Raw genomic sequence first — 14,447 nt, 5'->3', positions numbered from 1 at the left:
AGGGTTTTGAGCCCAAAACAATCCATATTAAATATGTTGCAGTCCATTAGACAAAGGATTGGCTGAAATCTTAAACATGCAATGAATCAAACAATGTAATCAATACCAAGAATATCAACCCAAGTAATTTCTGGATAAATAGATTTAGAAATACACAACAAAATCTTATGTACAATTTTTAAAAAGAAAGTTATCGTACAATTCATGTCTGTGTCGTCCCAAAAGAAAAATAAACTTGAGCATTTATATCGCGCAATATCCACTAAAAGCGCTTTACAAGGGGTCCCAAGCCAACAGCAACACTTAAAACATGTAGGACAAGACATAAACACATTACTTAAAATCTAGATGGATAGCAGGTAATTTCTCTGACGTATCCAAACACCCAACACCCTCTCTTTACATCGACATTGTTTCCACGTTTGACAAAATGTGATTTTTTTTCTAACCTAACATATTTGTGTTTTGTTGTTCGGCTCTTGACAAAGGCCAAGGGCCGAAACATTTGTTTGTTTTGGGTCGTCCCCTTTTATATGAGTATAATTCACATTTACTTCATGATTCCCTCCTTCTTATTGGCTCAATTAGCCACATCTAGTTTTTTGGGGGTTTTATTAATGTAATGTATTTATGTTCTTATTGTTTTAGTTTTTTTTTTTGTTGCTGAAGAAAAGTTTTGAGGTCGAAATGTTCTGTGTTCGTTTTTTGATTCTTTTTTTAAAGATTTTATATATTCATTTTTGTTTATTTCCATTTGATTCAATTGAATGAAGGAAGAAACAAACAATAAAATCAAAGACAAAAGTACAGACAATAATAGGAGAGTTGCCTCAGAGTTTTAATTATGCAGTTATTATATGGAAATGTTGCTGCTCGAAGCTTGAAGAAATAAACAACAATGTGAAATTGATTGTTTTGTTTTTGTTTTTAAGGGTTTTACAGCACTTGCAACACATTTAGGTCATATCAGCGCCAGTAAAAATATTCCTGCCTGTTTGTTCTTGGTTATTTATAATTTAGCTTATGATATCTTTAGGTTATGATTTTGATTTACATTTGTACTAAAAAGGAAGAAAATGGGATAGTAAAAAGTTCTAGAATTACAATTAAAGCACCCAAGAAAAAGTAAGACAAAAGGAAATGGGAACAAATAGGGATCAGATGTAGATTCCAAGAGCATACCACCAATGTACTTAGTTTGAGATCACCTATAAGTCTCATCCGGACACAAGTACAAAATCCAACAAAGAGGAATACACTCAAATGCCTACATTATACATTCAAAATAACAAATATAATAATACATAATAGAGAGATGATTTACAAGGAAAACAATATCATCATAACTATGCATTTGACTGTTTCCCTCCCAGCCAAGACCGACCAGGGCCAGGACAAAACCAAGTAATCTCATTCCAAGACAAAGACATAAAGCATGTTGGAAAACAGATATAAGGGGATAGAAGACACAGTATGTACCCCCCTGCCCGCTATGAGAGGTCAGGATCCCCACCCAGGCAGTTATATGTAAATGTTGCTGCTCGAAGCCTGAAGAAATAAACAACAATGTGAAATTGAATGTAAGCATCAATTTAATAATTATCACATTTCATTCATCATGTTTTGTTGATAAAGGGGAAACCCAAAACGTCATCTTTATCAACTGTTTTCGTTTATTAAATTGAAGTTTACATTCAATTTCACATTGTCATTTATTTTTTATAACTCTGCAGTTATATGGAGTTGTCAAATATGGCGATATATTTCACAGGATATGTAAGCAGAAACATTAATAGGTGTCAAAGTAGAATAAATTAAAATAAAAAAAAACCCAAAATCTAATCAAAAACAAAATGAAAAAAACAACAAATAACTGAGCATTTCAATAGCACTTTATCCACAAAAATTTGGTCAAAGCACTTTACAAGAGCAATACAAAACAAATATGAAGGTCATTTTTTTTTCTTTTGGGACAGGTACATCACCGATAATAGCTATGTACACCTTTTACACAGTATGGTGAGAGAATATGAGTAAAGAACCGTTTCCAAGGACCCAACTAAACATTGCTCAGAGCGGGACTCGAACCCAGGACCAGGACCTTCCGACCCTAAGACGAGTGTCATACCACAAGACCACATAGCCACACGATTATTGACCTTGGGCAAAAATAAAAAGACTATAAAATAAAGATGATAAGATTAAAAACGATAAAAATATAAGAAATGGCAAGGATTGTACGGAAATTAAAACGATAAAAATCACAAAAATGACAAAGATACAGAGCATGACCAAAAAAAAAAAAAGAAAAAGAATCACTAATTTCTATTTTTGTTCAAAATCTATTGATCTTGAAGTTTTTCAATATTTTGATATGACAAAGATATATAAGAAATAAGAAGAATAACATAGAAATGAGAAGTATAACAATGAAATAAAGCTGATAAAGGTTAAATCAGGAAGGACAAATGTTTGTTTTTAAGGGTTTTATGGCGCTTGCAACACATTAAGGTCATATCAGCGCCAGTAAAAAGGAAGAAAATGGGATAGTAAAAAGTTATAGAATTACAATTAAAGCACCCAATAAAAGGTAAGACAAAGGGGAATTGGTTCAAATAGGGAACAGGTGTAGATTCCAAGAGCATACCATCAGTGTACTTTTTGAGATCACCTAAATTTCTCATCCAGACACAAGCACAGGTCCCAACTAAGAGGAACACACTCAAATGTTTATAAATCATATGGAAAAAAATAACACAGCGCATAAAAGAGAGATGATTTACAAGACAAAAAAATATCATCTCCCAAATCTCAAACTAAACATTTGACTGTTTCCCTCTAAGCTACAGTATCCAACCTGGACCAGGACAAAACCAAGTAATCTCATTCCAAGACAAATACAGAAAGCATTGTTGGAAAACAGATATAGAGGGATAGTAGACATGGTAAGTGCCTCCCTGCCCACTATGGGAGAAAGGATAAATGTGATAAAGATAATAAACAATAAAGATGGTAAAGATAAGATTGATATTGTTTTTATGTTTGTTTTTAAGGGTTTTACGGCGCTTGCAACACATTTAGGTCATATCAGCGCCAGTAAAAAGGAAGAAAATGGGATAGTAAAAAGTTATAGAATTACAATTAAAGCACCCAAGAAAAAGTAAGACAAAGGGGAACTGAGAACAAATAGGGATCAGATGTAGATTCCAAGAGCAATCCACCAATGTACTTAGTTTGAAATCACCTACAAGTCTCACCCAGACACAAGCACAAAATCCAACAAAGAGGAATACACTCAAATGCTTACATTATACATTCAAAATAAAAATAATAATACATAACAGAGAGATGATTTACAAGGAAAAAAATATCACCTCCCAAAACAATAACTATGCATTTGACTGTTTCCCTCCCAGCTAGGACTCCGGCCAGAGCCAGGACAAAACCAAGTAATCTCATTCCAAGACAAAGACAGAAAGCATGTTGGAAAACAGATATAAGGGGATAGAAGACACAGTATGTACCTCCCTGCCCGCTATGGGAGGTCAGGATCCCCACCCAGATAAGATTGATAACGATAAAATTAATAAAGATAACATTGCAAACAATAAATACAACATGATGATAGATATGATAAATATTATACGCAATAAAAACAAAACCATAAAGATATATCATAACTATTAAAAGTTGTAAAGATAACATTAAAATCAATAAATATTATAAAGATAAACATCTGTGAAAGTCTGTATGAAACAGTGCTAGACAAAGCCTCCTCAATCCCATGACCGGATGGTCGTCGGGGCGACTTGTTGAAGCAGAAGTTACAGTCTTCCTCCATGCCTGCCTGTTGCTAGCCCTATGTAGCAGCTCCGGAACCGACATGAAAGAAAAATAAAACAAAAAAAAACATCCCCAAAGAGTCTGTCACTGTCACCCCAGTTTGGGTTGTTTTAAAAAAAATTGTGTGTGTTTTTCTATCTTGCTTTGTCTGGTACTGTGTCATACACACTTTTACACATATTTACCTTATACCAGTGGTTGGTCCCAAATTTCTCAATTTGATATTATAAAAGTAACATTAGAAACGATTAATAAAATATTGATAAAATTTAGCAAATCTGAAACACGGGTTGAAATTTCCTGCCTTATAACGGCAAGAATTAAACTTAATAAGTGTTTGAATGAAGGAATGAGGGAGATAAAAAAATAAATAAAAATAAAATGATTGTTCTGCAGTACTGAAGATAACAACAAGTGAATTATTTGTTTTGTTTGGTTTTAAGGGTTTTACGGCGCTTGCAACACATTTAGGTTATATCAGCGCCAGTAAAAAGGAAGAACATGGGATAGTCAAAAGTTCTAGAATTACAATTAAAGCACCCAAGAAAAAGTAAGACAAAGGGGAAATGGTTCAAATAGGGAACAGATGTATATTCCAAGAGCACACCACCAATGTACTTAGTTTGAAATCACCTACAAGTCTCATCCAGACACAAGCACAAAATAAATCCAACAAAGAGGAACACACTCAAATGCTTACATTATACATTCAAAATAAAAATAATAATACATAACAGAGAGATGATTTACAAAGAAAAAAATATCATCTCCCAAAACAATAACTATGCATTTGACTGTTTCCCTCCCAGCTAGGACTCCGGCCAGGGACAGGACAAAACCAAGTAATCTCATTCCAAGACAAAGACAGAAAGCAAGTTGGAAAACAGATATAAGGGGATAGAAGACACAGTATGTACCCCCTGCCCGCTATGGGAGGTCAGGAACCCCATCCAGTTTTTAAAATTAATAAAATGATTGTTCTGCAGTACTGATAGTGACAACAAGTGAAATAGGAGGAACACTTTGAACAATTGCCTAAATGTATAGACCCTGATGTTTTCTGCACTAGCCCCCACCTCTAGAGCAATTGAGATGATAAATAAGCATTGATATTCGAGCTAACCTCTGGACAGTGAGAAACAGCACCTGTGTGTGTGTCCCACCACACATCAAATAATTCACTGACAACATATTGATTGGGGGAGGGGGAAATGGGATTTTTAAAAAGATCAGAAACTTCTCCTATGATTCCAAAATCGCGAATTTCCGCAGATCTGAAGAAAACCATCAGCATTGATTCCAAGTTTCGAAAATTCAAAATCGTAAAAAATATATACACACACACACACGTCTCTCAAATCCGGAAATCCACAATCAGGATATTTCCAGTATCCGAACAGGTTGCCTGGGGACCGATTTATTCTTCTTTATTTGGTTCCACTATCCGGATGTCTGTGTATTCTGACAAAATGCTGGGAACAGATATGTTAGAATTGGAGAGACACTACTGTCTATTATTGTGAGCATTCACTTCGATGTATCAATATGTCAATTCATTCCAAAACATTTTTTTTTATACATATAAAATCTTCAAATCAACAACAGGTTATCAAATTAACTTAGAAAATGCCCACATCAAAACTCTCACACAAACACATCAAAACTGTCACACAAACACATCAAAACCGTCACACAAACACATCAAAACCGTCACACAAACACATCAAAACCGTCACACAAACACATCAAAACCGTCACACAAACACATCAAAACTGTCACACAAACACATCAAAACCGTCACACAAACACATCAAAACTGTCACACAAACACATCAAAACCGTCACACAAACACATCAAAATCGTCACACAAACACAATAATAATAATATACGATTCTTTCATACCTTAGTATTTATTACACGAGTTATAGTTATTGTGCCCAACAACACAACAAGCTTGGGACCCCCATGGGCTCTGAGGGACCACTTATAATCATGGGTGAAAGTTACTCAATGATATTAATCTTGCAAAGGCAGGTGCTCAGAAAAAAAAATCCTGCAACTACCAATAAGAAGAAAAAACAGAAGTGCGGTTAATTATATTATTATACAGTTGCCGGTTTTTTTCATTTTCGAATTCCGGCCAGACAAAAAAAAAAACGGCGAGACCTCTTTTTCAAAAATAAAAATCCGGCCATGCGAACTTTCACCCATGCTTATAATGCAATTTACAATAGAATCTGCATGAAGTCAATGCCTTTAAAGTCAACTTCTGCTTTAAGTCGGAAAACACCTCGAGTTGGTCCCAGATTTTCTGTTCCCTAAGTGTGTTGTTCCATTGACATTGGTGGATAACGTCAAACAATCTTTCTGGTATGGTGGGTGTTGGCTTTAACAGGAATCCACTGTATACACATTTTAATCACAATTAACCCATAATCAATATACAATCATTGCACTTTAACTCACTCAATCCTAGAGATTTTTGCTATTTTTTAAAATTGGAAAAAAATGTATTAAAAATGACCATGTGCGTAGATATTCTTTGTCAACCACCATTAATATGTAAAAATGAAGATAATACGCCTATAATTTGTCTCAGAAAAATGCAATGAATAGGCATGGGGTAAAAGTAACCCGGGTAAACTCCGAATATAACCGGTGTTCGGGTTGAGTGAGTTAAGTAACAATGTGAAATTGAACGTAAGCTTCAATTTAATCGAGGAAAACAGATAATGTGGACGTTTCGGGTTTTCCCTTTTATCAACAAAACAGGATGAATGAAACACGACAGACCAATGAGGTAACATGTAATAATGGCATTGTTAAGGTGAATAAACAAAAACATTGATGAGACAGGAAATAGTATGCACCTTTGTAAGGAAGCACGAATCAAAATAGAACACTAGATATTCATTGCACGATCAAACGAACCCAATAACAGAAATATACGGATGAGAAACAGCATCTTTCTTCTTAGCAACTATTTCAATATGGATTATTGGATTTACAAAAACCAACAAAGTTGTGATGAACAAACTATGATTGTGGCATTTCAGACTCTTACACAGAAGAGCTACATTTTCTTCATCGCAGTATAAAAAAAAAGCATTTGTTTACTGCTGCCATCTCACCCCCCCCCCCCCCCCCCCCCCTTGTCTCTTTTTACTCATGATAGAGTAATAAATTACTTCAGCTGTTAGGACAGACATTATTATCAACAACATCATCATCATCGTCATCGTTATCACCATGTTTAAGAATACTGACAAGCAACACGATTATTGCGACTTCTTGTTCTCTTTAGCCCGTTTTTCCCGCAGTCGTTTTTCCTGCTCCAGTTTCAACTTCCCAGTGGCCACCATCATTTGGGACGAATAGACGATCCAGGACATCTGAAGTGGAGGGGGTAGGGGGGGGGGGGAATAAGAATTGGAGATTTATTTTAAAACTTGGGTTAATACAGTGCTGATGGTGACAAAAAGGGAAAAAAGGAGGAAAATTATGAATGGTTTTCCTCACACGACATGTTTACTTCACTAACCCCCACTTTTAGAGCCATTGAGATGATAAACTACTCCAGATATCTTCTGGGTAGTGGGGGAACTGCACCAGTTTGTTCCACCACACATCAAATCTCTTAAAGCCAGAAAATTTGATTGAGAAAAATGTCATTTTTTAAAGGAGGAAATTCCTCCTCTGACACAAAAATCGCGGATTTCCGCGGATCCGAGGAAAACCATCAGCACTGCTAATAAATACAAGAAAGATGACCCAGTGTGCGGCTATACACTCAAATGTTTACAAATCATATATAATAGAGTGCATAACAGAGAGATGATATACAAGGAAAAAAATATAATCTCCCAAAACAATAACTATGCATTTGACTGTTACCTTCCCAGCTAAGACTCCGACCAGGCCAGTACAAATCCAAGTAATCTCATTCCAAGACAAAGACAGAAAGCATGTTGGAAAATAGACATAGGGGGATAGAAGACACAGTATGTACCTCCCTGCCCACTATGGGAGGTCAGGAACCCCACCACCCAGATTGATCACTTAAATGAATATATAGAACAGAGCTGCATACTTGAAATGTCAAAATCCGTAGCGTCCGAGGGAAAAAAAAAGAAAAAGTCATTTTAAATAGCTTTATAAATAAATAATTTGCTCTCAGAATGATCTAAAAATGCTTCAAAGTCCTGAATATAGGATCTAAGGAACTAAATTTTCCTTTTCAACAAGATTTATAGAGTCAAAGAGACCCATGCAGCTCTGTAGCTGAAGCCAAAAACTCGTATTTCTACAAATTTTTCATAGTACTCGGCAGGTCTGATACAGAATATAAATTAACTCACTCAATCCTTGAGTTTTTTGCTACTTTTCAAAATTGGAAAAAAATGTATTAAAAATGAGCAGGTGCATAGATATTTTTTACTAAAATACCATTAACATATAAAAACTAAAAACATTAGCTTTGATACTACGCCTATAATTTGTCTCAGAAAAAAAATTTTAAAATGTAATAAATAGGTATGGGGTAAAAGTAACCCGGGTAAACTACGGATATAGTCGGTGTTAGGGTTGAGTGAGTTAAGTTACACATTTAGTATGCATTACATGGAAATAACTAGTGGTTGTGAGGATAAATCATAATTACAAACACGTACAATAAGTTGTGACGTATATTAACCCTCTCCTTACCACCTACAGCAAAATCGTCACATTTATTACGACACAATATACTTTTTTCTTTATTCAGATTTATTTTGTACATCACAAACTTTGAAGAATGATCTTTGTTTGGTTAATAAGAACATAAAGTTGTTTTGTAGAGAACTTGTTTGAGTTTAAAAATTTATTCTTTTCTGCTGGGTAAGCCTGCCATTTTGGGAAAATGCTGAAAAGGGTCGGTAAGGAGAGAGTTAATTACAAATTATTACACAAGGTCATTTCAATGGTATTCACCGGTTACTGGTATTAACTCGTTGTCCCCCGTTTGCCAGATAGCATGACCTCATGACCTATTGACAATGAGAGCAATGCTCTCTCCAGGTCTTAAATTTGACCTATATCCCTCTGAGTCAGCAAACGAACTACAAAATGTGTTTATCTTTTCATATGTCAGCATAGCCTTGATATAAACCTAAGACAAACCAGAGAGATAAAATCTGTGCAAAAGAATGTGTTTTTATTTTTAACGTTCCAATCTCAAATGTTGAACACAAAACGAGATAAAAATCAAAATGTCGGCTTCGTCCAACAAAATTGAATTGTTTTGGTGGTTGAGGACTGAAAAAGAGCTTTGAGGCCGAAATATTCAGTATTAAGGTCTCTCTCTCTCTCTCTCTCTCTCTCTCTCTCTCTTTTTTTTTTTTTTTTTTCTTTTTCTTTTTCCAATCTCAAACGTTGAAACACAGTACAAGATAAAAATCAAAATGTCGGCTTCGTCCAACAAAATTGAATTGTTTTGGTGTTTGCGGACTGAAGAAGAGCTTTGAGGCCGAAATGTTCAGTGATAAGGGTTTTGTTCCTTTTTTTCTCTCTCTTTTTATTATTTTATTATTTTTTTTACATTCATTTCAGTTGAACACTGTCAGATGATAACTAATGAGTCACCGGCCTGACCTTGGAGTCTACACGTTATCAAAATTCTGTTATCTCAACGACCACTCGACTCCCGTGTCACAGACATTTTCCAAGTTTTCACTTGGACCAGATGTCAATTCAAACGTCACACCTACAATATCTAAACGATACTAGACTGCTAAAGACTGTGGACCGTAAAAAGTAATAAATAAAAAATGAATATAAAAGCTTTTTTAAAAAAAAGAACAAAATACCAAACACGGGACTTTTTGGACTCAAAACCCTTCTTCAGCCAGCAACTAAAAACACTGAAAACACAAATACATTATATGTATCTATGTTTTCAACAGTTTTTTTTTTTTTTTTGCTGTTGACTGAAAAAGCTTTTTTGAGCCTGAAATGTTCCGTGTTTGGTATTTAGTTTGGTTTTTAACCTGTTCTATTCAATTTTGTTTATGATTATTATCTACAATATCTGTACCAATTATCTACAATATCTGTACCAATTATCTACAATATCTGTACCAATTATCTACAATTATCTGACCTTAAACAAGACTGGATCTGAAATGTCTTGGTGGAAAAATATAATAAACATATGGCTTTGGTTGTGGTAGGCGTCCTGATAGCTCAATTGGTAGGGCACTCGCTTCACACACACAGGGACCAAATCAATCCCATGTGCAGATGCAATTTTAAAAAATAAATAAATAATTAAAATTCCCTTTATTCATCCTCAATGGGAAATTTGTCTTTAGGGTCTATTCCAAGGGAAGACTGGAATAACCCAGGCGTCAGCCGCAGAGCAGCGTCGCCAAGTGAGCTAGGGCGAGGTGACTTGCTCAAGGCCACACAGCGCAGCAGCGGGTGATTGAACTCGGTACCTTTCGGGTAAGAAGCAAAGACCGCACCGCTGAGCCACGCTGTGTGTGTCCCATTTCTGACCCCTCTCCCTGCCCACCCGGCAGTGATTGGGTACCTGGGTGTTAGATCAGGTGAAAAGTACTTTGTGATAGACTACCGTCCTATCCAAAGGATAGCAAGCAGCTGCTATGGACTGTTTCATGCTATAGAAACTGGGATAAACTCCAGTTCCATGGGCCTAATGGTGTTGAAGGACTACTCGTGTGTAGATAGAGTGTCTGGCTGGGTACACTATTTTATCTGTTTGAAGATAACAAATGATAAAGCACCTTAGAGACATCACATCTCATCCTACACTATCGTTTCCCTTCAGAAAAGTGAGTGGAGCAGGCACTTATGTTGATAACAACAAGAGATGAAGTAAGTAGAAAAGTGCCAGAAGACAATAAAGAATAAAAAATTTTCGCGGCGGTGATGGGGTTTGAACCCGCGACCTTATTGGTACGACAACTCCATCTGGCTGGTGAGAGCCTGACTCCATTGTATGAGCTATCCATGAACTGGTTCAGTTCGTGGATAGCTCATACGGTAGAGTCACGCTCTTACCGGCCAAGCGGAGTTGTCGTACCAGTTAGGTCGCTAGTTCAAATCCCCATTTTTAATTCACTATTGTCTTCTGGTACTTTTTCTACTCACTTCATCTCTTGTTACTATCGTTTCCCACAACTTACCACAATAATTAAACAGTTCACCAATATCGGTGCCGACAGAACCAGCGACACAAACATTCCTTTGCTGTCAAAATACTGTTGTCTTGCAAAAAGACTGGAAAATATAAATAATGAATAAATGAATAAATAAATAAATAAATTTATATAGCACCAGTCTCCACCTTACATATTCAATGAAAATGTTGCTGCTTGAATCTCTAAGGATAAAACAATAATACATATTGAAATGTAAGCTCCAATTTATTAAACAAAGACAGATGCAATGGATGTTTCGGGTTTCCCCTTTATCAACAAAACACGATGAATGACTTTATCAACAAAACATGATGAATGAAACACTAAAGTGTTAAGTGTTTCATTCAGCATGTTTAGATGATAAAGGGGAAACCCGAAACATCCACACAGTATCTGTCTTCATTTAATAAATTGGAGTTTACATCTCAATACTTATCGTTATTATTTAATTACGTATTCAATGGTGCTTTACAAGACATGGGTGATATGAGAATTTTAAGAAAATTAAATGTTAAATTTTGAAATATTAAAGGAAAGTTAATCTAAAATATTCTGTCTTCAATCTAGACTTGAAACACTCAATAATACGAGCGCTTTTTAAAGAAGGAATGGCAAGATAATAAGGAATAAATTCAGGGCATTCGAGTGAGTTTGAGGAAATTGTGTGCTCGAAGATACTGTACAAGAGTGTGTCTGCCTTTCTGCTGTGCGGCTGACAGCTGTGCATTGACCTCTCAATACGCTTCAACAGTCGTAACGTCACTTCCCTCGTAATGACGCAATGTAACTTAGTAACTGGCTCTAAACTATCAGAACAACGGCAGACGCCTTTATGAAATATTTCTCAGACGAGCATAAAAGCGTATCCAGAAGAGAAAAAAAAAACATAATAAATCTGATCATGTTTTGACTTTTACACATTCTGATCACAAGACATATGAAAAGTTCTAGCCAGCATGAAGAATAAAAAGAACCGATTTTCTTTGTTTAGAACCACGATGGCCGCCATTGCTGAGCGACGTGACATCAGACTATTGAATCCAATTATATAAGCTATCACTTTCTAACAGTTCCTGTACATGTAATAACATTTCAAAATCCTAGGGCGTGTGTTGGAGTTAGTCATCCAAATCCAATATTTTGAGAAACACCCAAAGAATTATAAATTGTGTTTGTCTTACCTGTGATGCTTGGCTGCCACTTCGTTGATTTGTTCAGCAAAGAAAACAATGAGCACTGAAATGTGAAAAATGAAACAAAAAACAACTGTTACGATTGATCAGGGGTCAAATTAACCAGTGCACCAGCCCACCCATGATATGAACCCTTTGAATTTGTCTTGTTATCTTATAGACATAAACATGTGAGTTAGTTATTTAACATTGTCTTGTTCTTCCGGGCTTCGGTCGGTTTTATGCTCCTGCCTATGTGTGTGTGTGTGTGTGTGTGTCCGTGTAGGGGTGTGTGGGGGGTGTACGTGTGAGTAAGAGAGAGTATGTGTATATAGGTTTTCGAAACGGTTATGGAATGTCATCTTCATTTTGATATTTATAACATTTATCATTTTGATGGTTATATGTTATTATTTTATTAATGTATTTTTGTATATCTATGTGTTGTATTTTTAATTTCAAACAAGTTTGTAAACCAAATGACAAATTTCTTAGGACAATAAAGATTATATCATATTGTATAATTAATGCATATATAGGTAATGGTGTCAATCTAGGTACAGGAGACTTTTTCTGAACCCCTTGTCCGAAAAGCAAAAATAAAGTAGCAGGGCCTGTTAGATCTGGCCGAAAGTACTTTGCCTTAGAATGATATCCTATCCAAAGGTTAGCAAGCAATTGCAAATGTACTTTTTCTTTTAAAGGGGGAAATTCCTTATATGACCCGTCCAAAATGGCAGATTTCCTTGGATCCATAAAAGACCATCAGCACCGAATAATAATTAGTTAAAAAGTTTCAGATGAGGAGTCCTTTTAATTGTACAGTAAATCAAGTAAAAGTTTATTGACAAAAATGATTCCCCCCCCCAAAAAAAAAAGACTAAGTTATTTTGTCATTGTTGTATAACAGAAAACTACTGAATTTACTTACAAAGCACGAGGAAATGTACAGCCTGCAATGTGTATCGTTTCATTGTGAGGAAAGTGATGAGGAAAGTCAGAGCATGAAAACTTAGCAATCCCATGAACCATGGCTCTGACCAGTCAACCTGAAAGTCAAACGAACAGACATACAAATCAACATTGAACATTTATTTCATTTCATTTATGTGTTTGTTACTCACATTTTCTCACCTCACTCAGGTGTAAATTGAGTACCTGGCCGATAACAGCGTTGTCTCTGTCCGAAAATATAACATCGCCTAACAAGCGTCATGTCCTGTCCTAAATGTTAAATGTTGCTGTTGGCCAGGGAGCCCTTGTAAAGCGCTTTGAGCACATTTAGTGGATATTGCCCTGTATAAAAGCTCAAGTTAAATACAACACTAATATCTCAAATATGTTGAGAAACAACAAACTGTGCGGCTATGTGGCCGGGGAGAGGGTCGTGAGAAACAACAAACTGTGCGGCTATGTGGCCGGGGAGAGGGTCGTGCACGCTTACAGTCAAATACACTAGTGGTGGATAGCTCTGACAGAAGCGCTACCCTCTAAAGCTAGAGGTGCCTAAATGAGCCAGGAAAATGGAGAGAGAAAAAAAAAGTGAGTAGATGTGACTCATAAATAAGGGAACAACACAAAACAACCAACGTTTCGGCCCTTGGCCTTCGTCAGGAGACAAAAAACACAAACACAAATATGTAAATTTACAAAATATCACATTTCGTCATTTACATATTTCTGTTGTTTGTTTTGTGTTGTTCCCTTATATATGAGTCACATCTACTCACTTTTTTTTTCTCCGTTTTAGCGCTACCCTCTCCCCAGCCAGGCATACCAGTAAGGTCTTAGTCTTAGGTTCAAACCCCCATCCCCACAAAGTTATTTTTATTCTCTATCGTCTTCTGGCATTTTTCTACTCACTTCATTCCTTGTTGTCATAAAAAAAAAAAAAATAAAATAAAAAAATAAAAAAAAAAAAAATAAAAAAAACCTTAGATCATTTTAAATGACAAATTTATACTCAGTTGACGTTTTGAAAATATTCTTACATCTCATTCATTCACAATAAGAAATAAAAGAAATAATATAGAACAATGTCTTCCAAAGAGGGTAGTAGTAAAGTAATATGCACTTAGGCTATTTTGACTAGAGTCGGAATGGAATCTCCCATGATCATTTGGTAAACTTCAATGCGAGTACAATCATACTCATACACATTAATTCGAAATCAATGTCCCATTTTGTGTGCTCTGGTTTGTCTTGGTTCTAGTCAGGACACAAACTAGAT

At 35.7% G+C, this 14,447-nt stretch overlaps 1 protein-coding gene across 1 annotated transcript in view; it reads right to left on the bottom strand.

The window, feature by feature from the left end:
- Nucleotides 1–1,574: 1,574 nt before the first annotated feature.
- The window catches only part of LOC144956764 (transmembrane protein 18-like), a 13,311-nt gene continuing 438 nt past the window's right edge, over nt 1,575–14,447 (bottom strand). The window contains exons 2-5 of the mRNA XM_078887467.1: nt 13,149–13,266; nt 12,227–12,281; nt 11,031–11,124; nt 1,575–7,238 (exon numbers count right to left, since the gene is read on the bottom strand). Of these exons, the coding sequence (XP_078743593.1) occupies nt 7,125–7,238; nt 11,031–11,124; nt 12,227–12,281; nt 13,149–13,266 (381 nt within the window). The 3' untranslated portion in view covers nt 1,575–7,124. The remainder of the gene's footprint in view (nt 7,239–11,030; nt 11,125–12,226; nt 12,282–13,148; nt 13,267–14,447) is intronic.

The sequence above is a fragment of the Berghia stephanieae genome, chromosome 11 (assembly GCF_034508935.2).
Source record: "Berghia stephanieae isolate SIO BIC M18660-M18661 chromosome 11, UCSD_Bste_1.3, whole genome shotgun sequence".
Taxonomy (NCBI): domain Eukaryota; kingdom Metazoa; phylum Mollusca; class Gastropoda; order Nudibranchia; family Aeolidiidae; genus Berghia; species Berghia stephanieae.
The sequence above is the reverse complement of the archived record's forward strand: the minus strand, read 5'-3'. Positions and strand labels throughout refer to the sequence as shown.